The sequence below is a fragment of the Lagopus muta genome, chromosome 13, assembly GCF_023343835.1.
Source record: "Lagopus muta isolate bLagMut1 chromosome 13, bLagMut1 primary, whole genome shotgun sequence".
Classification (NCBI taxonomy): domain Eukaryota; kingdom Metazoa; phylum Chordata; class Aves; order Galliformes; family Phasianidae; genus Lagopus; species Lagopus muta.
Genome location: NC_064445.1, coordinates 2264860 through 2288358, shown reverse-complemented (window position 1 = coordinate 2288358; position 23499 = coordinate 2264860). Strand labels below are relative to the sequence as shown.

General features: G+C 58.7%; 4 protein-coding genes across 16 annotated transcripts in view; 3 read left to right on the top strand and 1 right to left on the bottom strand.

Annotated features, from left to right (window-relative positions):
- NLGN3 (neuroligin 3) overlaps positions 1-2473 on the top strand; it is a 30465-nt gene extending 27992 nt beyond the window's left edge. For all 9 annotated transcript variants that reach the window (XM_048959616.1, XM_048959611.1, XM_048959614.1 and 6 more), the window contains one exon: positions 206-2473. In XM_048959616.1, coding sequence (XP_048815573.1) covers positions 206-1043 — 838 coding nt within the window. In that variant the 3' untranslated portion in view covers positions 1044-2473. The remainder of the gene's footprint in view (positions 1-205) is intronic.
- Positions 2474-4937: 2464 nt separating this feature from the next.
- On the top strand, positions 4938-7596 carry GJB1 (gap junction protein beta 1). Its single transcript, XM_048959296.1, has 2 exons — positions 4938-5227; positions 6599-7596. The coding sequence occupies exon 2, from the start codon at positions 6611-6613 to the stop codon at positions 7448-7450; it is 840 nt and encodes a 279-aa protein (XP_048815253.1). The 5' UTR covers positions 4938-5227; positions 6599-6610; the 3' UTR covers positions 7451-7596.
- A 114-nt stretch (positions 7597-7710) lies between these two features.
- LOC125699598 (gap junction alpha-3 protein-like) lies at positions 7711-9581 on the top strand. The gene is made up of 2 exons (XM_048959295.1): positions 7711-8115; positions 8327-9581. The coding sequence occupies exon 2, from the start codon at positions 8331-8333 to the stop codon at positions 9216-9218; it is 888 nt and encodes a 295-aa protein (XP_048815252.1). The 5' UTR covers positions 7711-8115; positions 8327-8330; the 3' UTR covers positions 9219-9581.
- A 306-nt stretch (positions 9582-9887) lies between these two features.
- Positions 9888-23499, bottom strand: part of ZMYM3 (zinc finger MYM-type containing 3) — a 30105-nt gene continuing 16493 nt past the window's right edge. For 4 of the 5 annotated variants that reach the window (XM_048959289.1, XM_048959285.1, XM_048959286.1 and 1 more), the window contains exons 10-25: positions 23357-23443; positions 22887-23037; positions 22133-22305; positions 21544-21709; positions 17772-17830; positions 17075-17243; positions 16338-16453; positions 15992-16166; positions 15307-15453; positions 14397-14500; positions 13833-14001; positions 13561-13712; positions 13009-13123; positions 11836-12090; positions 11629-11746; positions 9888-11251 (exon numbers count right to left, since the gene is read on the bottom strand). In XM_048959289.1, coding sequence (XP_048815246.1) covers positions 11053-11251; positions 11629-11746; positions 11836-12090; positions 13009-13123; positions 13561-13712; positions 13833-14001; positions 14397-14500; positions 15307-15453; positions 15992-16166; positions 16338-16453; positions 17075-17243; positions 17772-17830; positions 21544-21709; positions 22133-22305; positions 22887-23037; positions 23357-23443 — 2355 coding nt within the window. In that variant the 3' untranslated portion in view covers positions 9888-11052. The remainder of the gene's footprint in view (positions 11252-11628; positions 11747-11835; positions 12091-13008; positions 13124-13560; positions 13713-13832; positions 14002-14396; positions 14501-15306; positions 15454-15991; positions 16167-16337; positions 16454-17074; positions 17244-17771; positions 17831-21543; positions 21710-22132; positions 22306-22886; positions 23038-23356; positions 23444-23499) is intronic. The other variant, XM_048959290.1, reaches the window with a different exon arrangement.

Genomic DNA, 23499 nt, shown 5'->3' with positions numbered 1-23499 from the left:
CGTCAGCCCAGGACAGGGCTCCAGCCACAGCTGAGAGCAGGGGTGTGGGAGCAATTTGGTCACGGTTATCACGGGTGAGGCTCAACTCAGGGTTTGGGATGCTGCCCATCTGTGCCTCCCTTTGTTTATCCGGAGGTAGCTGGCTCTTTCACCTCGCCTCTCTGGCTCTGCCGGGTGCTAGCTCTGTTTTGTCTGTGTCTCGCAGGGACCCCAACAAGCCCGTCCCACAGGACACCAAGTTCATCCACACCAAGGCCAACAGGTTTGAGGAGGTGGCCTGGTCCAAGTACAACCCCCGCGACCAGCTGTACCTGCACATCGGGCTGAAGCCGCGGGTGCGCGACCACTACCGAGCCACCAAGGTGGCTTTCTGGAAGCACCTGGTCCCCCACCTGTACAACCTGCACGACATGTTCCACTACACCTCCACCACCACCAAAGTGCCGCCGCCCGACACCACGCAGAACTCCCACATCACCCGCCGGCCCAACGGCAAGATCTGGACCACCAAGCGCCCCGCCATCTCACCCGCCTACAACAGCGAGAACGGGAAGGAGAAGTGGAGCCCGGAGCAGGAGGCGGGCACCCTGCTCGAGAGCCCCCGCGACTACTCCACCGAGCTGAGCGTCACCATCGCCGTGGGCGCCTCGCTCCTCTTCCTCAACGTCTTGGCCTTCGCCGCCCTCTACTACCGCAAGGACAAGCGGCGGCAGGACACGCACCGGCAGCCCAGCCCGCAGCGCGGCGCCGCCAACGACATTGCCCACGCGCCCGACGAGGAGATGCCATCCCTGCAGGCCGGCCAGGCGCACCACGAGTGCGAGGCCGTGCCGCCCCACGACACCCTGCGCCTCGCCGCCCTGCCCGACTACACGCTGACGCTGCGCCGCTCCCCGGACGACATCCCGCTCATGACGCCCAACACCATCACCATGATCCCCAACTCGCTGGTGGGGCTGCAGACCCTGCACCCCTACAACACCTTCGCCGCCGGTTTCAACAGCACGGGGCTCCCGCACTCACACTCCACCACCAGGGTATAGCTGCCCGCAGCCGGCGCACACCCATGCACGCACGCACACGCACTCGGCAGACACTGGCAGAGGGACCGGCGGGAGCCCCCCGGGACGGACAGACAGACGGACGGGTGGCACACACGGACGGTGTGACACCAAGCCCAAACCTGCGGGCGCTGCGCACCGCCGGCCGCCACGCTTCCCTCGGCGCTTTCTTTCATTCCTTTCTAACTTTGAGAAGTGCTTCAACTCTCCGGCTCCCGGCAGGAGGGCCCCACTGGTGCACCGGGGCTGTGCCCCCCGATGGGGACACGGCGGCACCTGCACCCACTGAGCACCCCGAGACGGGCGAGCGGCGGTGCCGGGTATCCCTCTTGGAGGAGGTTTGGCATCCAGAGCGCCGTGGATAAGGCTCCGTCACTGTGCCATGGTGCTAAGGGCAGAGGCAGCAGGCAGGGACCCGGCCTCGCGCTGGGTGCGGGCGCTGGGAGCCGGGGAGCCGCCCCGCGATGGAGACGTGGCACCTCTGCCCCCTCTTTGCGCTGCAGAGAATCTCTTTTGTGTCAGTCGTTTCTCTTTGCAGAGACGTTTTTTAAAGCAGATCTTTAGTTCTTTACACACTAACGGAGTCGCCGCGTTTTGTCCTTTGTAAAGATTTTAAACCAAGTGTTCTTGATATAAAATAAAAAGCCAGTTAGAAGAACCCCAGCGTGTGTGCGCGGTGCCGGCCCTGACGCGGCCCCACAGCCCCAGTACCCGTGCACGGGGCCAGCGGGCACCAGGCACCAGGCAGGGCCCTGCCTGCCGCGCTGCGAGGCCGCGCTCTTTTGTATTTTTGATATTCTCCCTCCTCTGTCACCCGTGCCCACGGATCTCAGCCAAAAAGCCCACTCCAGGGCCCAGCCACGGGCGCCCCACAGCCCCTCAGCCCCATCCCAGCCCCCAGTCCAGTGCCACTCTCTGTGGGGTCGCCCAGTGGGGTTGGATGCGTGCTGCCAAAGCGCAGCCACCCACAGCCACCCTGCCCTGCTCCCCACCTCGCCACCACCCCATGCAGGGTGTGCCACTGGGGACAGGGCACCCGCCCCAGGGCTGGGGCACCCGCAGAGCCGGCGATGGCCACAGGTAGTGGGGAGCTTAGGGCTGGATGTGGGGAAGTAGCTACCCGGGAGCAGTGAGGGCAGGGGTTGGTTTGGCCCCCAGCGTGGTCACCCTGAGCACAGGAGGGGACGGGTCCTGTGTCCCCACAGGGATGCCACCCTCAGCCTCGGTCCGGCTGGCAGACGCTGCCCGCACTGGCAGCCGTGACGCATCGGTGCCGGCTGACCCCACACAGCCCCACACGGCCCCACACAGCCTTGGTTTGGGGTGAGGGTGCTGGTTGGAGAATGTATTTATACCCTGTCACCCGCTCAGAGTAACAAATTCCAAATAAAACAGAAGTGATATTTTTAATAGTGGTGTGTCTTGCCTCTCCTTGAAACGTGCAGGGGGTGGATCACAGGGATGCCCCAACCTGGGGGTCCCCATGGTCCCGGCACCCACCTGGGCAGGGGTGTCACCTGTCCCCTGATGCCACTGGGGGCACAGTAGGGTCCCCACATGTCCCAGCCCTTCTGGGTCCCTGTGGCATTGAGGTCCTGTGCAGGACCTCGTCCACTCCATAGGTGTCCCACAATGTCCCCTCCCACCCTGCCCAGCCCTGCTCCCCTCCCCCTGCTTGCCGATCAGAAATCTGCTGGTTTCATTGCTTTTTAATGTAATTTCCACTGGAGTCGCCATGGCAACCAGGCATGGGGGCCTGAATCGCCTCCAGGCAGCGCAGCAGAAGAGCCGGGCCGACGGCTGGGGTCGGGGGGGACCAGGGGGAGGCAGGCGGTGCTGCATGGGTGCTGCTTTGGGGAGTCCTCGTCCTGCAGCCAGCACGAGGTAGAGGCACCCAGGGACAGGTGACCCTTTGCCATGGGGTTGATGTAGGGATGCTCCGCTGGTATCCTTCCCCACCCCAAATCCTGGCCCTTCAGCCCCCACTCAGCACTGCCCCGATCTCAGTGCCCTCTGCTCAGACCCACCCAGCTCTCCCATCGAATGCCGCCTTCAGCGCCAGCTGCAGGAGAACTGGGATGGATGGAAACCTTGGAAACCCACATTGGTCCACGGGGGACGGGTTGCCATGGCGATGCCATCGCTCCTCAGCACAGCTCCGGCACAGCCCTGCTCACTGCAGTGCAGGCAGTGGAGCCAGAGCTGCCCAGGGGATGGCAGCCCACCCCAAAGACCCCAAGGACAACGCCAGCTGCCCGCCCTGCAATCCCCTGTGCGGGGTGGAGAGGCAGGTTCTTGCCCCACAACAGGAGCTCTCTCTGTATTCTGTGCCCCATTCCTTGCTGTCCCCATGGACCATCACGGCCACCCCAGCAGGACCCTGGGTGCAAGCTGGTGACTGGCAACGCACTGCTATGAAGATCCTGCTTCTGCCATCTTCCCCAGCCTGCTGCCATCTGCTCTGGGCGTCCCCACCATCAGCAGAGAGCGGACACCGCATCCCTGAGAGCACACGTGGTCAACATCCGTGTGAGGACACGGGATATCCCCAGCTCCGGGGATGTGGTTGGAGCTGCAGGCATAGAGAAGCAGAAATAAACTGAACTGCGATGGCAGCGAGGCATGGAGAGGGCACGAGAGGCCACTGTGTGTCTGTGATGCTCCAGGAGCCACCGCCTGTGGGAGTGCAGCAGCATTGCTGTGTCCTGGTCCTGGTCCAGGTCCCCACCCCCCCAGCTTAGGGCCCAGCCACACAGCGCACCCATTGCTCCACGAGCACTGTGTTCCCCTGACCTCGCTCTGCAGCACAAAGCATTTCTGTGCTGTCTGCACCCTTCCTGGCACAGCAGACTCCAACGAGGGGGATCTGCCTCCTTGGGGAGTCCGTGATGCCATCACTTCAGCTCTGACAGCACTGCCCGGCACCGCTGTGCGTCGGTGATGGTTGGACACAGATTCCCTCTGTGACTCTCTGACCCCACGGCCGCAGCACTGCGTCAGCCCGGCCCTGCAGCCGGATGCCGTCCCAGCACAACGCCTCTCCCGTACCCACAGCCTCACACATCACCACCGTGCTGCCAACCTCAGGATTGGCGTCACCACCCGTGAGCCCACGTCCGCTCCTGGCGGCCAAGGGCCGGTCCTGCCCTCGGAGTACAGCCTGTCCCTGCACGAGGGCTTTGCACAATGTTTTTGCTGCTGTACAAAGGGCAGCAGCTGCTGATGGCACCAACACGTCCCCACTTGACGCACTCTGTCCTGGGGTCACCACTCGCAGTTCTCCACCTCCACCCCAAGCCTCACTCCCACCTCCACCTCCATCCACATTCCCATCTTCATCTTCATCCCCATGCCATCCCCGTTCCTACTCTAATCCTCACCTTATTCCATCCCATCTCATTACTATTCTAATCCTCACCTCATTCAATTCCATCCCCATCCCCATCCAATTCCCATTCCCATTCTCATTCTCACCCTCATTCCCATTCCTGTCTCCACCCCACTCCACCCCACCCCTCCCCACTCCTTCCCCATCCATCCCCATCCCCATCCCATCCCCATCCCCATCCCCATTCCGACCCATCCCGGCCCCGCAGCGCCCTCTGCCGCCGCAGTTCCGTCTCCCAGCGCGGTGGGGCGCTGGGTGCAGTGCTGACTCAGCCCCTTATGGGGGACGGCCGCCCCTCTCCGCCCTCAGCCCCATCCCGGGCCCCGCAGCCCCGCGTCGCTTCCACCCCAGTGCCCCTCCGGCCCCTTCGCCGTTTCCCATCTCTTCGACGGGACCTTGGAGCGGCCGCTCCGCCAGTTAATGGTTGACAGAGGCTGTTTGTTTTTCCCCTCTGCGCTTTTTCCCATTAAATTTGGGTGTCGGGAACGACCAACGACGCCCGGAGCTGCTCCGTGGGGGTGTGAGGAGCCCCGTGTCCCCCGCCCGGCAGCGCACGGCTCGCGGAGGGAACGATAGGACGGGACGGGGCCGTGGGGCGGTGCGTTGACCCCAAGGCACGGCGAGGGGAACGGGACACACCTGCGGCGCTGGAAAAGAGCAGCGGAACGATTTGGGAGGGGTGGGCGGCGACCGGGGCGGTATAAAGTCCAGGGTGCAGCTCCGAACGCTGCGTCGGGAGGTGTGCGGGACCGAGAGCTTCCGCCGTCCCGTCGGCGAGGTGGGTACCGCGGGGGGGACCCGGGGCTCGGCCGCAAGGAGCGCGACGCGCTGCGCCCGATCCGAGCGCTCGGCATCGGGGCTGCGGGGCTGGCACACGGAGGGCACCGCCGCGCTGTCCCCGCCTTCCTCCCCACCGTGCCACGTCCGTGCCTGGCCCTGAGCTGGAGCCGTGCCACGCGTGCCGCTCCGTGTCCGGGGCTGGTGGAAGACACGGGGACCCCTTTTCTCTGTGCACGGGAAGGCACGGATGGCACCATTCCCGGCCCCGCTGTGCCATCGCTGCCGCACGGAGACGCGGCTCGGCTTAGTCCCGTGTCCCCAGCACGTGGCTGCACTCGGTGCTCGCCGTTCGGGGAGGTGACCGTCCCCACTGCCACGTCCCGCCCGCCGTACTCAGGTGGCTGCCGACCCGGAGACCCCCCCGGTGGCGGCGGAGGAGCCACATCCGTGCTGGGCGCGGGGCGAGGTGGGAGCGGGGACGCAGCACACAGGGACTTTGTTTGGCCGGGGTGGGCGGAAGTCGGGGCGTTGGATCTGAATGCTAAAGTGTGTTGTTCAGGAGCCCATAAAGGCCCCATTGTATGCAAATAGTTTATAAAGCAGCATATGACTTCCAGTGCACGGCAGTGGTGGACAGAGACGAGGGCAGGCGGAGCAGAGCTCTGCTGCGGGAGACATGAGACCTTAGAGGGGCCTTTGGGGGCAGCTCAGCAGGACTCTTCCTCACTGCCAGGTATGCGCTGGGGCGGCTCCCAGCCCTGTGCCTGGGTGCAGAGCACCCCCCGTGCTGCTCGGTGCTGGCATTCCGGGTGCGTAGGGCAAGGCAGGGCTGGGGCAGGAGGAGGGTGGTACTGCAGGGCTGCAACCCCAGGGCTGGGGATCCCCAGCTGTGCTCTAGGATTGTTGTGGGAGTGGGCAGAGCTCAGTACTGGGTGTGGGTGTGGGGTCTGGGAACGTCATCCCCACCCTGTGCAGCACCTGGGGGTGGGGAGGAGGGCAGGAGGATGGCACTGAGCCACAATGGGACAGAAAGGTCAGCTCTGCTCCCGCATGGGGCAGAGGCCCTGCAGCAGCTCCTGGCTGCACGCTAGGAGCCCTTTGACCTTCTGCTATGGGGCTGGGCTGGGGGCAGGGGACGGCAGAGCTGTGGGGCAGAGTGCTGCCCTGAGCTGTGTCAGCAGCTCCTGTCCTGCCGTCTGTCCTGCTGTCACGCTGTCTGTCCATCCATCCTGCTCTCTGTCTGCCCTGCCCACCACCCTCGGCTCTGCGGTGGCCACTTGCTCCCATGTCCCCCACCACCGACCACCATGGTGGCTCTCAGTCGGGGCCCAGCCCTCTCCTAACGCCGCTTCTCGTTGCTCCCTGCCAGGCGTGAGGAGCCATGAACTGGGCCGGCCTCTACGCGGTGCTGAGCGGGGTGAACCGCCACTCCACCGCCATCGGGCGCATCTGGCTCTCCGTCATCTTCATCTTCAGGATCATGGTGCTGGTGGTGGCAGCCGAGAGCGTCTGGGGGGACGAGAAGTCCGCCTTCACCTGCAACACGCAGCAGCCGGGCTGCAACAGCGTCTGCTACGACCACTTCTTCCCCATCTCGCACATCCGCCTGTGGGCCCTGCAGCTCATCCTGGTCACCACGCCAGCCCTGCTGGTGGCCATGCACGTGGCCTACCAGCAGCATCAGGAGAAGAAGCTGCTGATGATGACGGGCCACGCGGACACCAAGCACCTGGAGGAGGTGAAGAAGCACAAGATGCGCATCGCGGGATCGCTGTGGTGGACGTATGTCTGCAGCGTGGTCTTCAGGCTGCTCTTCGAGGCCGTCTTCATGTACCTCTTCTACATGATCTACCCCGGCTACCAGATGGTGCGGCTGGTCAAGTGCGAGGCTTATCCCTGCCCCAACACCGTGGATTGCTTCGTCTCGCGGCCCACCGAGAAGACCATCTTCACCGTCTTCATGCTGGTCACCTCCAGCGTCTGCATCGTGCTCAACATGGCCGAGTTGGTCTACTTGGTGGTGAGGGCTTGTGCGCGCCGCAGCCGACACAACTCCAACCCTTCCTCGGGGAAAAGCTCTTTCTACGGCCACAAGCTTTCCTCTGAGTACAAGCAGAACGAGATCAACCAGCTGCTGACGGAGCAGGACGGATCCCTCAAGGACATGCTGCGCCGCAACCCCAGCCTGCAGGAGAAGGGCGACCGCTGCTCTGCGTGTTGAGCCCCACGCCGCCCCACAGCCCCGGGGGAGGGCGCACGCTGCCCTCATATTGTGTGTTGCATGCCCGGTGCCGGCCCTCCTGGACAGCGGGGATGGGGAGGGCAGGGCAGCCGCTGCATGCTCGGGCCATTAAATGTCCATTCTCAGGTGCTGCCTCCCTGCTTTGTGCTCGGGGTGGGGATGCGGTGCCAGCGTGGGGTGCCTATCCCTGAGCAGAGAGGAGCAGTTCTGGCTGCACCCAGGCTACCACTGCCCCATGTGCAGGGCTGCCCAGCCCATACCTGGGGGTTTGGAGGGCCACGGTCCCCAGGTGCAGTTGTTGCGGTCACAGTGCCCCAGCAGTGCGCGTGTGGGAGCGGTGACCCTCTGATGGCATTGAGCACCAGCCCCTGCAGCCCCACAGTATATTTAGAAAAGTGCCCAGACCAAAAATAGAGGGGAAATTTTTCCCCCAGTGGCTGCTTCATCTGCCAATCACAAAAAAAAGCCAATGGAGCCTGCAGCTGCATCACGAACCGCTAACCTTCTGCCCACCATCGGGTGGACAGACAGACAGACAGCCGGAGCCGGGTAGACCTGTCCACACTGTGAGCGCTGGGGAAACGGCTTTGGAGCATCCCACACCACTCTGGTGACAGCGTGGGAGCAGCCACGTACCTGTGACGGTGAGGGGTCCCCGTGCAGGCAGTGTCCCCACGGCAGCCGTGCCCACCCCACTGCTGGGGCTGCTCCTGCTGGAAGCGGCCCACACCGGGTCAGGGGGTTTGGGGTGCATGAAGTGGGGGCAGCCCCAGTGCAGGTCCCTGCATGCCCACCCTGGGGATGGGGCTGCGGTCGGGCACGCATGTGTCTGTCTGTAACGTGGCTGTCTTGCAGCGCCATGGGGGACTGGAGCCTGCTGGGGCGGCTGCTGGAGAACGCCCAGGAGCACTCCACGGTGGTGGGGAAGGTTTGGCTCACCGTCCTCTTCGTTTTCCGCATCCTGGTGCTGGGGGCAGCTGCGGAACGGGTGTGGGCTGATGAGCTGGCCGGCTTCTCCTGTGACACGCAGCAGCCCGGCTGCCAGAACGCCTGCTATGACAGCACCTTCCCCATCTCCCACCTGCGCTTCTGGGTCCTGCAGATCATCTTCGTCTCCACCCCCAGCCTGGTGTACCTGGGCCACATCCTGCACCTGGTGCACCTGGAGGAGAAGGCGCAGCAGCAGGCGGCAGCGTGGGGTGGCGGTGGGGCTCGGAGGCAGCAGGGGAAACCCCGGATCCCAGCACGGGACACTCAGGGCCGGGTCCACATGCGTGGGGCCATCCTGAGGACGTACGTCTGCAGCGTTGTCTTCAAGGCTCTCTTCGAGATGGGCTTCATAGCAGGGCAGTATGCCTTGTATGGGCTTGAGCTGAAGCCCCTTTACACCTGCGGCCGCTGGCCCTGCCCCAACACCGTCAACTGCTACATCTCCCGGCCCACCGAGAAGACCATCTTCATCCTCTTCATGCTGGGGGTGGCCTGCGTGTCTCTGCTGCTCAACCTGGTGGAGATCTACCACCTGGGCCTCACCAAGTGCCAGCAGCGGCCAGGTCCCAGATCCCGCATCCTGCCTGGCCCTGGTGGCCTTGCAGGGTCCCACAGTGCCCGCTTCACCTTGCCTGGTGGTGGCGACCCCACGGATGCCAGCAGACCACACCTGGCACCTCTGGGGAAGGCTGGTGCGTGGCTGGGGGTGGCCAGTGGGTCCCGTGGGAAGGCACGGGCAGCGGACCTGGCAGTGTGAACGCAGCTGGTGCCTGCTGGGATGCTCGGGGATGGACGATGCGTGGGCTGCTGTGCTCTGCTGTGGTGGCCACAGCTGTGGTTCCCATCTCCAGGCCTGTGGCACAGACCCCACGGCCAGCATGAGCTGAGCATGGCCTGGGAGCAGCAGGACCAAGCTGGTGCAGAGGCAAACCCCACTACCCCAACCATGAGCCCTGAGGAGCAAATAAACACCCACTGCACCTCACTTGACTCCTGCTCTGCCCGTGGGCACTGTGGCATTGCTGCCTGAACATCCATCTCATGCATGACCCCAAAGGCTGGGGAAGGGCCACCACCATTGCTGGGCTGTAGTCCTGTGGGTGGGGAGCAGGCAGGACAGGCAGCACAGCAAGGGAGGGATGGAGAGGAGATGCATGGTGGCAGCTCTCCTTCCCCAGGGCCGTGATCTGGCTGCAGGGACATGCTGAGCTGGGATCACCCACTGCTGAGGGGACAAGGGCCCTTTTGCCCAACAGAGCCATGCAGCACATTTGGGAGAGGCCAAGCCCAGGGAAGGGAGGATCCCAGCCCCACAGGCGAGCTCCCTGTTCGGGGCTGCGGCTAAGCAAGGGGCTGCATGCCAGTGCCCACCCCTTGCTTGGGGAAAGCAGGGGCAGCCAGCAATTTTCTGCAACTTTATTTGAAATGAATGGTTTCCAGAGACACAGGGTTAGTCCTAACGCCCTGTTATCACTACAACAAGACTGGTGAGTGGCTCACTCTCCACATGGACACAGAGAACAGAGGGCCCCAGGCCAAGGCCCAGAACAATATATACAGGCTCAACAAACAGTGCTGAGACCCATGTACAGCTCAGGAAAACCAACCAGAACACAAGGAGGGGCAGGAGGCAGCAGGGAACAGCACAGCAGGAGCCCAGCCCGCTCTGGGCAGGGCACTAGGGCCCTGCAACTTTGGGAGGGAGGAGAGGCCAAGCAGATCCCCTCACTTCTGCCAGAGGCTGCCTGAGCCTGGAGCAGAGCAGAGGGACCCACTACTGCCACCAGCACCCCAGCCAGCTTGCAATGCTGGTGGCACCTCGCCCTGCGTAGGGGGCTACACCAGGAATGGGGACAGTGGGGAGGGAAGGGCAGCACTGGCACAGACCCGTGTCAGTCAGTTTTCTGCCGACTCAGAAAACATTGACAAAATTGAGGGAGACGACCCAGCTGGGCCTCTGACCCCACGTTCCAGCACCAACTTCATCTGCTCCCAACAGCCAGCCCTGGCCAACCCCCAGCCCTGGAAACAACTCTTCCCCTATGCAACAGCTCACACTCTGCCGGTGGTCCTTCCCTGCTGCCCTGAAAACACTGCCCCACTGCAGCAGAGCTACCGTTCCTGCCGTGCCACGTGCAGCTGCTGTGAGCTGATGCCAAGGGAAGGGGGGAATTTAAAAGCCTCAGAGCCTGCTGGTCCCAGGCAGCACTCTGCCGTATTGTGCGGTTCCTGCCTCAGGGCAGAGGGAGAAGGGGTTAGTGTCAGAGCTTGGGGTAGGGGCTGCAGCCCTGGGGAGCGGGAGGATGGGGAGGAAAAGGGGCCACCACCCTGGTGGCTTTGCCACCTCTGTGCTGCAGGGGCTGGCCCCAGGGAAGATGGCCCACCTGGCACGGGACAGGGCTGAGCGCAGGCGCCACGTAGGTAAGAAAGGCCTGTTACGAGCAGGATGAGATGTCTCGAGTCCAGTAACAATGTGGGGACAGCACTGCCGCAGTCCCGGCCCCACACTGTGCTGCACGGCCCCCAAAACAGGAGTCACGGAGATGAGGTGTCCAAGGCTGGAGCAGAACGAGCCCAGCAGCACCCTGTGCTTAGTCCATATCATCCTCCACGCTGCTGAGCCGGCTGTGCTCCTCGTAGATCTCCCTCACCACCAGGATGCGGTTCAGCATGCTTTCCAGCATGCTCCTGTCCATGGGGATGACTGAATACCAAAGCGGGGACTCGGCGATGCACGACCTCTCAGGCTGCAGGTAGAAGATGTCGTTGCGGTTCCGCATACTCTCAGGACTGTAAGGAGAAAGGAAAGTGAGACCTAGGACATCCACAGCAGGGACTCAGAAAGCCTGGCTCGCCCTCTCGATTATCAAGGAGGGCTCAAGTGTCTCATCTTCTGGGCTAGACAAGACCATGCACTGTAGTCCTCACTCCAAAGCAAGCTCCCTAACCAATGCGCCACACACCCCTCCACGTCTTTCAAGAAATAAGGAATGAAAGCAGACAGAGAGAAGTGTTCTCTCCATCACAGTCTACAGCAGTGCAGACCCTGGTCAAGGCTTAACGCTGATGGAAGAACGTGCAGAGAGCAGCAGCTGGTCCACTGGGTCTCCCTGAAACTGAGAGGTGGCCCCAAAACAACACAAGCCTCTGATCCAGAGAAGCCTCACCATTTAGAGAGGTAAAACTCGTAGAACTTGACGGGGCATCGAAGCGGGTTCATCTTGTTCTCCCGCTGCTCCAACATTGGCATCTCCTCCTCACGCTTCCTCTTTCCAGTGCTACCATCTGCAAAGGCGGGATAGGGGTAGGATCACAGCTGGGACACGACGGAGAAGGCAGGGAGAGGGACAAAGAGATGTTCTGTCAGACCCTACCTCGGCCTTTCTTCTGCTTGGCAGGAGCGCAGTAGCGGATGCTCACCATCTTTGTGACGCCACGGGCTGTGGTGCACTTGCGAGACTGCCGCACTACGTTGGTGAAGGAGAGCTGCATGTGCTCCTCCGCCGTCTGCAGCCCAAAGAACTTCGTGTTGAAGAACATAAGGGTGTTAAGGAGCACAAAGGGTGAGTAAACGCCCAGCTGCTTGCACTCCCAGAGGTGCTCCTCCTCGACACGTGAGAAGACTGTGTCTGTAATACAGAGGAAGAACCAGGTCAACACCCACAGTGGCCTCGTGTTCTTTCAGGAGGGAACTAGAACAATGTGCCTGCCAGCAGTGGCTGGGAGCCAGCCCCACGCATCTGAAGAACGTGGGCCTGGAGCAATCCCTTCCCCTCCATGTTCAACTCTGTGCTGACACTTCACAATGCCCGCCTTCCCATGAGGTTCCTCCTCCGGAGCCATTGGTGGACCCTAACCCTGCCCATTCCACAGCACAGGCAAATCTCAGCCCAGAATCCCAATAAATCCTAACAGCTCATCCCTACAGATGGCCACGAAGTGGACTCCAGGTCAGTGCTCCACCTCACTACGTGAGATAAAAGAAAAGCCAGCCCCTCTCTAGACACACAGGTCTGGAGCCAAAGGCTTCTGCCTGGAACAGCCATCATGCACAAGAGAGGCTACAGCAACTACCTGTTTATTGCAGGGAAGGAAGCCCAGATTGTGGCATCATGGAAAGCCTCTGCAAAGTTCTGCTCACAAGGTGTTATGACAGCAACCATGGCCAACGTTCATAACAGTATGCAGGGCTTTCCAACAGAGTGGGAAGGGAAGGACAAACCTGCTGGTTTGGTATCCTCTTTCCCAAAGGGTTCGGACACCACTGAAATTCACTATTGTAAAGGTTAGAACTGCTCCAAGAAACAAATGAGCCACACTCTGCTCCCAGCCAGCCTGACTCTGGGAAACAAAGTTGCTGAGGCATAAACCAGATTGGCTCTGCTGTCAGTATGGGTCAGGATGACCCTAAAATGCAGTGGAACAGCACTGCCTGTGCCAAGAAAGAAGACTGAGGCTGGAGGAATGCAAACAGACTGGAGGATCCAAGGAAAGAAGCATAAATGGGTTATGTGTGTGGTAAGTCAAGGTAATATGGAGACACGTACTGTTTGGTAAGACTGTGGGTTGCCAGCCACTCAGGGACTTGTTCAGCTCCTGCACGAAGGTCAGGTAGTAAAGGTCTGTAAATATATTCACCATACGATTGTTCTCAAGCAGGTACTAGAAAGAACAGAACACACAGTCAAGAGAGACAGTGGTACCTGGTGCAAACCCTTCCCATAAAGGCCAGGACACACACAGAGGCCAGGACACACACAGAGCCCAGGACTGCACAGGCAGAGTTGCAGAGCAGATGCTTAGCTATAAGCACCTACTCCTGAAAACTGTGAGAAACTGCACGACATCACAAAGCTGAGTTGATGAATGAGAAGGGACTGAGACTGAATTTGGAGACTTCACTCAGCCTTCCTCTAGGATGTGCTCCTTGGGTGCAAGGACAGGGAATGCCTGTCAGCTCCCACTGAACGAAGACCGAACCAGGTAGGCTGCTGTCATAGGTCTCCAGAAGGCAAAATAAAGGGTAAGAAAACCCCCTCACCAGATGTGACCCCCAGGTCTGGCTGCGAAGGAAGGGAGGACAAGCAGCCTTCCCTCACCTGCTGGATGCCAAGGCAAAGGTAATAGATGCTGTCTGGTTCATAGCGCTCTCCATTGGGCCGTGTTATTTCCTTGACAAACTGAGCCAGGCCATAGTTGAGTTCAGCTGCTGTGCAGGCCAGGATGTCTTCTTTGATCCTAATGGGCTTGGCTGTGGAAACAAACACCGCAGCCTCAGACAATATCCTGCAAGGCGAGAAGCACCTCGAGGGGCTGGGATCAGCTGCTGGGAGGTGCCTGCCACTCTGCCCCACACAGACAGGACACTTACGACCAAAGCGCAGCTCCTCTCCCTTGCTGGTCTCTCCCCCTGCATATTTGGCTTGCACCCAGGACTTCCAGGCATTCACACCATAGGAGTAGTTCAGTGCTGTGCAGCTGGGCTGACTGCTCATTGAGTCCCGGGAACAGCTTTCAGAGAGCACCAGGCGCTTCTGCCCCTGCAGAGAGGTGTACTGTGAGATGAGGCATGTACCTGGGACAGATGCAAGATTCCCAGCTGCTCCTCAGACCTGCTGGCAGCTAGTTCCCTCCCAGTGTGCCTGTGCCAATGCCAGCAGGCATCCTTCTGCTGACAGCCAAGCTAACAAGATCCATTAGTTATGAGGACCACAGGCAGGGAAGAGGCCAGCTCTCACACGGCATGTTGCATTCAGGGCTGCTCCATAGTAACAGGAACATATTTCCATTCAGAGAGTGGCCCACAGGCCAGGTATGCTCCGAAGGGAGGGAGTACAGCCTCCCCAGCACACCTCACCTCAGACTGTGTCCCAGATGGCAACTCCCACTTCAAATCCACAAGGCTTTGAGCAGGCAGCACCCACTAACAGCTCACCTTTCGGACAGCACGAGGCAGCTCTTGCTCTGTGGACACATCTTCGGGGCCCACCAGCCCACAGTCAAAGAGGAAATCTACACTGGGGTTGATGTATAGAGGATCTGAAAGGAAACACAGGAATAAGAGATCAGCTGAGACACCTCATCCTGTCCCCAGCAGAGAAAACAGGCAGGCGTCTAAGGCAAGTTGCCATTCTGGTCTGGTTCTTACAGCCAGCTGTAGAGGGAACATGCAGCCTTAAAACCCTGTGCCCACCTCTTCTGCCTGGCACAAACATTTAGCCACAGCCCAACAAAGGAAACACTATCACCTGCCAGACTTGCAAAATTTCTCAGGCAAACCAGAACCAAACATCTGGAATATCTTTCATGCCTTCATTCCAGGCCAGCAGTGGTGACAGTCTGGCACAAGTACCCCAATTCTCTGTCTTCTGCTGCTACTATACTGCCTCAGCACTGCTGAGCATGTCCACCCCTTCTTCCCAACCTTCTGCCCTCTGACAAACACACACAGCAATTCTGCCATTTCCCAAAATGTCATGCACTGTCCAGGCCTCTCTTGGGCTTTGCTGGATCGTCTGCAATCATTATCTGTAAGCACACTATCACCTTTGCCCTACACTTGGTGCTGTTAGAATCAGCTTCTCATTCTCCCTTTCCTGCAGACCTACATCCTCAGGAGGTCAGTTAGTCAGAAAACACAGACTTGTTCAAAAGTGGTGGTCTCACCCCTGCTGCGAGCAGTCATCTGCAAGACCCTCAGCTCCTGGCCTCAAGCAGGGTCAGTCAGAGGGCATGGGGAGGTAAGTTCACACAGGTCTTAATGCTGCTGGCAAAGGTGGGCTGAGGGCAGCAGGACCCTGCTGCAGCATGAGCAGCCCCACATGCCTGCTTCACCTAGCTCTTACTCTTAGGGAAGTCAGCCTCCAGGTCCTGGCCTGGCTCATCGAGGACGTTTGCCATCTTGACAGCCATAGCCAACACATCGTCCCTTGCCGGTCCAAACAGATCACAGTCCTCCAGGAGACCCTCTGCGCTCTGGTTACTCACCAGGTCTGCAATGCAAAAGCAGATGAGAAACATAACTTTCAAAAAACTGTTTTGTCTCATGATAACTGGAAAATGAAGTCAGGCTCCCTAGGGCACAGTCCTGTGCTCACATCAGCACCACAACAACTGCGCCGCCCAGCTCTCCCTGCACAGCAAGAAACTCGACCTCCGTCCTCACCCAGACACAGCCCCAGTCACTGGGGCTTGAGGAATGCAGCCCCCAGCTAAAAAGATCTGTGAGGTCAGGACTGTTAGCCTTCTGGCTGGGGAGCTACTTTAGGTAAGAGCCTGAACAGCCTTGTGAATAAATCAGTGAACGTGTGCCAAGAGTGGCAACCCCAAAGCAGACGGTGGCAGGCACTGCTCCTTGCTGCAGTTCTCCCCTCCTGGTACTTCCTCAGCAGCAGCTGAGGGCTTGCTCCACTCTGCTCCTTCTCAAAGGCTTTGGAGGAGCTGCAATCCGGGCAGATGTTCCAGTTTCAGGAGCAGGTAAACCTTGGCAATGCCAGCCATCAGGTCAGCCCGAGCCACGGCAGAACCTACCGCACAGGTCCGAGGAGGCTTTGTCCAGTTCCTCAGCCTCTGCAATCATCTCCGCCATGGCCAGGATGTCAGCCTCTAGAGGATTGGAGGGGATCTTCACCTTCAGCTCCTCAATTGTCTCCACAATCTTATCCGCGCTCTCCAGTGTGGTGGGTAGAAACATTGGCACGGGCACCTGTTGACAGCAGCACACCAGGCAGAGATCAGATGTGCTGTGCTCACACAGGGTTCCGGTTCAGCCAACTGCTGGGTAAGCAGAGGCAGCAGAAGAGGACAGAGAAGCAGGAAAACTACAGCAAGGCAGGACTGAGACAGAGAACACAAGCAGGTGAAGTGTGTCGCTTACCGGGACAGGCATGGAGAAAGGCACAGGTACTTTCTGGCAGTACATATGCATAGGCACAGGCACGAAGATCGGGACTGGGATTGGCAACACAATCACCTGGGGCTTCCAGTCAGCCTCTGACAAGAGCAAAAGTACATCAGTGACCTTGCTCCCAGCAGCTCCTCCACCCAGCCTAGCTATGCACAGCCATGCCCACACAGCCAACCACACAGCACCACAGCCCCTCCAGACATCAGCATCTGACTTACAGGCAGAGCTGAAGCAGCAGCAGCAAGCCAGTTAGTTCTGCAGGAGAAACTTGCCTCAGCAAGTGGTGCAAGCCCTGCTCTTATTTGGTCCTACTGAGAGATCTAATTACTTTGTATATGCTAGAGGCATACATGCACGCAATGACACAGTGCATTCACAGAGCATTCACAGTGGAACCTGCTGGACAGACAGCTCCTCAGGCAAGCTGAAGATCTCTGGAAGAAAAGGAGCTGCCTCACATACTGTAAGAGAGGTGGATTCAAGCTGCAGTGCTCCTTTTGTTGCTCATGGAAATGGACTCCCAACCTCCATCCAAGGCTGTGCATGCCTCGCACACCCCTGACACTCCCTCAGCATGATGCCAAACGTTCAGCAGTTCTATAGAGTGTTTCAAGCTGGATTCATATCCAGTCTGGAGTAGAGACAGGCAATCTTCCTTTCCAAAACGCCCCTTTAATCCTGCAGTTAGTTGTGTCTTACTGTCCTACCTGTCTGACATCCTTTGGACTTCATTTCTACTTTGCAGGAAACACCCCGGTTCTGCATCAGTGGTTTGCACATGGCAGCTTTGTTCTTCCGAGGGGTGGCTGGAACTGGAGGGGGTGGGGGAGGCGGCGCGGCTGGAGACATGTGGGCTGAGGAGGTCTTTGATGACAACTGAGGAAATGCAGAAAGCAGGAGGTTGGTGTCCATTGAAAGCAGCAGCACTGCCTCTTTTCAACCAGTGGTACAGCCTCCTGGAGCCTGGCAGCCCACAGCACACATGTACATGTTCCCAGAGTTACATCTGGCCAATGGGCTGCCAAGCTGACGGTGGCAGGGAACAAAGCCACATGGGATCTCTACAGTCAGCAGGAAGTTTGGCACTGGTGAGCAGCAGGGAGTGCAGTGGGACAGTGGCTATGCCCAAGCACAGGTGAGCACTGTGCAAAGTGGAGCCAGCACACAGCGACAGACTGCTCTGGTGTCCATGCTTCATTCCCGGGCAACGGTCACCCATCCCCCTCTCAGGAGATGTGCTGATGTTGCCCTGCTCAGAAGCTCATATCAGCTCCCACTGCCCAGGCCACTACCATTAAAACACAGTGGTAACAGGAGAATTAGATCTCCACAGACAATTGCAGACCTGAGTGAGGGCAGCCCCCTCATGCTATCCAGCAAATTCCTATCTCCAGCAGGCCTTACCGTGTTAGTCTCTGCCTTCTGATGGGAAGAAGCGGGTGGTTTTGTTTCTGAAGACTGACCTGTAAGAGAAAGCGATGCCTCTTAGTTCAAGAGCTCCTCGGCTAACAGGTCCCACTGCTGGGACTGGAGGTGGCAGCAGCCACAGGCCAGAGGGCAGTGACAGGCTCCCCACAAACTGCTCCTGGCCACTCCAGGAACAGTCAGTCATTCCAAAAATCTCTTGCCCTAGCACCTTAGAAAATGCTACAACTCCACAATCAAGTCATTGCCGTGTCAATCTGTGTTCCCTTGTGGTCCACCCCATCCCCATCACAGCAGGTCAGGAGAAATCCCAGCCCCTTGTAGAGAGAGGATGCCAGGGCTCTATTCCCAGCTCTGCCTACCGGCTTGCTGTACCGAGCCATGGCCCCTCCCTGTGCCTCCATCTCCCTGCTACAGTACCTTGGCAAAGTGCTTCGAGATCCCTGGGAAGAAGGTGACAGAGCTAATAGCAGTTACAAGGTATCCCAGAAAGTACAGAAACGGCTTTGCCCAGCATTAGAGATGCAAAAGAGCAGGGATTGCCAGCAGATAAGAGGCGTCCCTGGCAGACACTACTCTCAGATGGTGACAGTATCATCCTTGCTAAGATGATAATTCCAGCTCACCTGCTTTGCAGAGCACCCACACCCATCTCAAAGGCTGCTGAGCTAAAAGAGCACCTTCATCCAAGCCTCCCGTGAACCCTGGTTACCTGTGTGGCTGAGAAAAAGAGCTGCCTTCTACAGCACTGACCCACCATGGGCCGCGTGTGAAGGAGGCACCTGCAAGGAAAGCAGCAGGTCAGAGCACCCACACAGAGCAGCAGCTCCACTTGCACCTCCTACAGATCGGCCCCCAGGCAAGATCCAGACTCCCCAAGGACCAACACACAGGTATTTGCAGCTGTGCAGCTCCCAGGAATCCCAGGAGCTTTGCTCTTCAGCAAACAGAGGTGCAGCAAAGCCCGTTTGGTGACTGCCACAGAGGGCACAGCTAAGTTCCCATCCAAGGAAGCTCTCCAGCCTACAGCGAGGCATTCGGCCACGGGATGTGCAACCATCTCAGTGGGTCCAAGAGTTCCCCATGACCCTCCCAAAGTGAATGGGCAGCAAGTTGAGGTGGGAAACATGGATGGCTTGGATGGAGAAAGACAAGCTGCGGAGTAGAGCAAAAGCAGAGTCTTTGCTATAACACAATCAAAGCAAAGGTCAATGTCCCACAGGATGAAGATTTAGCTCTATGGGAAACAAGAAAACCCTCCCACCACAAAGCTCCACACGCTGCACGTCCAGGCTCTCAAGAAAGCTGAGGCTTGGTCTTCACTCTCAGAACAGCAGCAAGGAGCTGCCATGGATAAACTGCACCAGGCATGACTTCCTCTGCAGCTAGACGACCCTATACAGAACCAGTTTCCTTTGGAAGCCTCTGGGCACAGTTCTGTGGCAGGAGCTCCTCAATCACTTGTTCCACACACACTGTTCTGAGCAAAGGAGTGGCCACTCTTTTTGTTAGTAAGCTCCCTGAGGATCACCAGGCAGACAGAACTGCTGGAATTAATGGTTTTAGGCAAAAAAAGCAAGCGGTCAGCAGCAATGCCCAAGATGGGCCTAAAATCCAAGCAGTCCCTTGCAAGCTTGCAACACTGCTGCCAGGTGCACAGAAGACCCTGGCTGGACCAAGCAGAAGCTGTTCCTCACCAGCACTGACAAGCTGCTCCTCCTGAAACACCCTGCCCAGCCTGCTGGGCTGGAAAGCTCTGTGTAAGCACATAGCAGCTCTGGCTCCAGCACCAGTGCCTTCCAGTGCAAACTGACCAGTACACCGCAGCCCCAGGACAAAGCTGTCCATACCTTTCCCACAGCTGGCAGAGGACAGGCATACAAGAACATAGAAGACTCAGTGCCACCAGCAGCACTTGCACTTTGGCTTTTACCAAGCCTGGATTGTGCTCAGCCGAGCACTCAGTGCTACCAAAGGGCATTTCCTTGCTTGCCCTGCGTCCTCTGCCTCACAGGCGCACAGAAAGGCAGTACGGGGAAGGGCAGTGCACCAAGTGCTCAACAGCAAAGTTCCTGGGGGCCTCTAGAGACGTGATGGAGGGTGGTGGTCAGGTCCTGGCAATTGGTGGAGGTGGAGAGGGTACTCAAGAGTCTTGTGGTCCATGTCTCCAAGAGGCAAGGGCCAAATGGCATGAACTAGATGCTTCCCTTGGCAGGCAGTGGCTTGCTTGCTGTGCCTGTGTTCCCACAGCAGTGTTACTGATGCCTCACAGGTAAGATGCCTTGAAAGCAGGGGACAAATCAAACAGCAAGGCTAAGGCTGTAAAATCACGCGGTGAGCTACAAGAGATGGTAAGCTCAATGCCTCCTCCTCCACCGGGGCAGCAGGACAGTGCCCCATCAAGCAGTCTTTCTCTGGACACCCCAGTGCCAGCTGAAACCATCAGTTTTTGTCCAGGTGACCTCAGTTGTTGCCACTTGAGCTGTCACCTCACACAGTGCTTTACAGAGCGTGGCTCCTGGAAGACAGGTTGGGACTCCCCTGGCTGGAGGAACTGTCTGCTCCTGGCAGAGCAGCTCTGCTTTGCTCTCGAAGCAGTTCTGACATCCAGGGTTTCCCCCATCTTGCGATTTGCCAACTGCTGTCAGAAGAGAGGCCTCAAGAAGAACCTGAAGATGGAGAATGAGGTCTCTCAAGGGAAGGTCCTCCTCTTGGTTTCCCCTCCTCAGTGCACCCTAGTCAGGGTTTTACACCTCGTGAAATCCCAGGGGACTGCAAAGCCCTGAGCCTGCAATACTGGTAACAGTTGAAGCCTGATGAACTGAAGGAAGTCACATCACAAACTGCAGGCATTCTGTTAACTAGATCAAACAGATTACCTAGAAGATCGTGGCCTCTGAAAGACCAAGCAGAATGAAACTACACGAGTGTCCAAGGGCCATGCGATGTCTTGTCACTGTCACTATGAGCACCTTCCATCCTGAGGGACCCCAAAGCACTTTGCAATCTTCTGTGAGCAATTGGCTCAAGTTAACGATAGGAAATGAGGCAACAGGCAGTGAAAATCTCCTCTCCAGCTGGAACTCCACGGATGCAGAATGGGGTTATCCGGGACAGGGGTTGGCAATTCCCCAAAGCTGCAGCAACCTTTAGGTAGGACTCCAATCTAACTTCACAAGACAGAGTGCCTCCAGCGGCTCTGCGCTCCCTCAAGATCGGTCTAGGTTCAGCTCTGGCTGAGGAGAGCCCACCTACAGCATCACCAGCACCACTTCCTGCAGCACCCTGTGTTTTCCTTGAATGCTTCCCATCCAAGCACTGACCTGGCCCAATCCTGATTAGCTTATGAGATCTGAGAAGGTCACAGCTCGGAGGTGGTGTGGGGCTGCAGGTGGATTATCATGCCAAGCCACGCTGTCCCCTAACCCTGCATATCGAGCTCTCCGCTGGCAACATGAGGATGGAATCGCCCATTAAATCCCTGAGTATCCTCGCTAAGAGTGTGAGCTACAGGCAGCACGCTGGCACCGGCTCCTCCCGTCTGGGCCCTGTGTGTCATAGAACCATAGACGTTAGAGATGGAGAAGCCCCATTAGGTCCCACTCCGTCCTTTCCCCCCCAAGGGCCAGTGCAGGATTGTTCCCTAGCGTCTCATCCAGTCCCAGGCAGGAAGCTTCCACCCCTTGCTGGTCAGTCTTCCCTGTGTCTCTCAGACTGAGCTATGCAGGTCCCCTCCCTCCCTCCTACTCACTGTTCAGCAGGCTCTCGGGCCCCTTCTGCGTGTCCAGGTTGGGCTGGTTCTGTTGATTGTAAAATCGCAGCAGACACTGCTGGTTGCAGAAGTGTTTGATTTGCCCTCGCCAGTGGATGGTTTCCAGCAGCTTCCCCTGACGCTTGCAGGCATGGCACCGAGCTGCCTAAAGCCCGCATCAGCAGGAGAGAAACAACGAGTAACTAACCACACCCCCTCCGAGTGCAACACAACTCTCCAGTGAAAGGTGCACATGGCAAGGTGCTGTGAGCTTCCCCACAGCAGTGCCCTGCCAGTGCCAGCCGGGGTCTCCAGCGGTGCGAACTTCTCACTGCAGCACTAGCCGCGGATCCAGCACTGTGAGCTTCCTCAGTGCAGTGCTCTGGCAGGATCAGCTGGGGACTCCAGCTACGTGAGCTTCCCCGTAGCAGTGTCCCGTCATTGCCAGGCAGGACTCCAGCAGTGCCAGGTTCTCCGCAGCAGTGCCAGCCAGACTCCAGCAGTGCGAGCTTCCTCAGTGCAATGCCCACTTATCTGGGTGCCGTGCCCACCACAGCACTTAGCACAAGCTGCCAGTGCCAATACTGACCTTGAAGTACCAGAGCAAGTATTTGCTTTTGCAGTCTTCACTACAGAAGTCCCAGGTGCTGCCCTCCAGCTGCTCGGTGACCGCCCGCTGGCAGGTCTGAGAACAGTAGGTGCAGGTGATGCAGCACAGGCCCAGGTTCTTGGTGAAATCCTGTTTGTAAAGAAGCACACACCCTGCGGAGAAACAATAGGAGTGAAACCTTCCCAGGATGAACTGGGGGCCTCCCTGACCCAAACATGACCAGAATCCAGGTCTGCGGAGACAACAGAGCACACGCAACACACTGTAGGGAACAATCCAGCACTGGCCCCTGGGGCTGGGATAAGATGGGACCTCATGGGGACTTGCCATCTCTCACCTCCATGCTTCTAGGAAGAGTCTGACTCCAACCTCCTGTGTGCAGGAACCCAGCAGGCAGGGCAAGGCCAGGTCAGGCCAGCCCAGACGCAAGAGCGTAGAAGTGCATGATGACAGGAGGAGCGGAGCTGCCACCTGCTGTCTCCCCAGCCCCCAGAGAGAGAAAAGCTGTGAGAAAGCCCTCCCCAAGGACACAATGAACGGTAAAGATCTTGCCCTAGGGCCTGGCTGGACAGCAAGCCATCCCCACTGACAGTCCTCCCTTCACTGCATGGTGAGGCTCTCGCCCCAGGGCCTGGCTAGACAGTCTCCCCTCTGTTCCACTCCATGCTCTCTTCTCCTCCCCCAGCAAGGGCTGGCATGGGGGATCTGCCTCTCCCGTGCCTTCCCCAAGTACCTTCGCTGCAGAAGTTCTTCTCCACCCCTGAGAAGCGGATCTTCTCATGCAGCAGCTTCTCCTGCTTGCAGTGCTCACACTGAGACACTACCCCACGTAGCCGCTTGAAGTCCTCACAGCAATCCTTGCAGCAGAACTGATACATCTTGTCCTGCCAAAAAGACCACCACCAGGTCAAGCTGGCTGGCAGGAGGTCCCCACACTTCCCAGGGAAGCAAGACTACGGGTCTGAGACAAGTCCCCAGCTCCCCTGGCAGGGTTTAGCAGAGGAGGTCTCCTCCCACCCTTCTGACCTGCTGCTGAACATCAGCACAGCAGCATTCAGGCGCATCTCCAGGCACGTCTCTATAGCCAAGGCATTCAGAGCAATGGCTCAGAAAGGACTCTCCTTGGAGCAGGGAGAGGAAGAGCTCTGTGGTCCTTGCAGGGGTTGACCTCAGCCTCCACATCCCCCTGGGAAAAGTCCTCACCTGCCAGTCTAGGATCTCTGGCTTCCCGGTGAAAAGGTTGTGGCAGTAATGGCAGTTCAGGTGGATCCCACCTTCCGGGCTGGTGTGCTGTAGAAGACAAAGACACCTCATGGAGAGAGGGGCACGCAGAGGGCAGCAAGCAC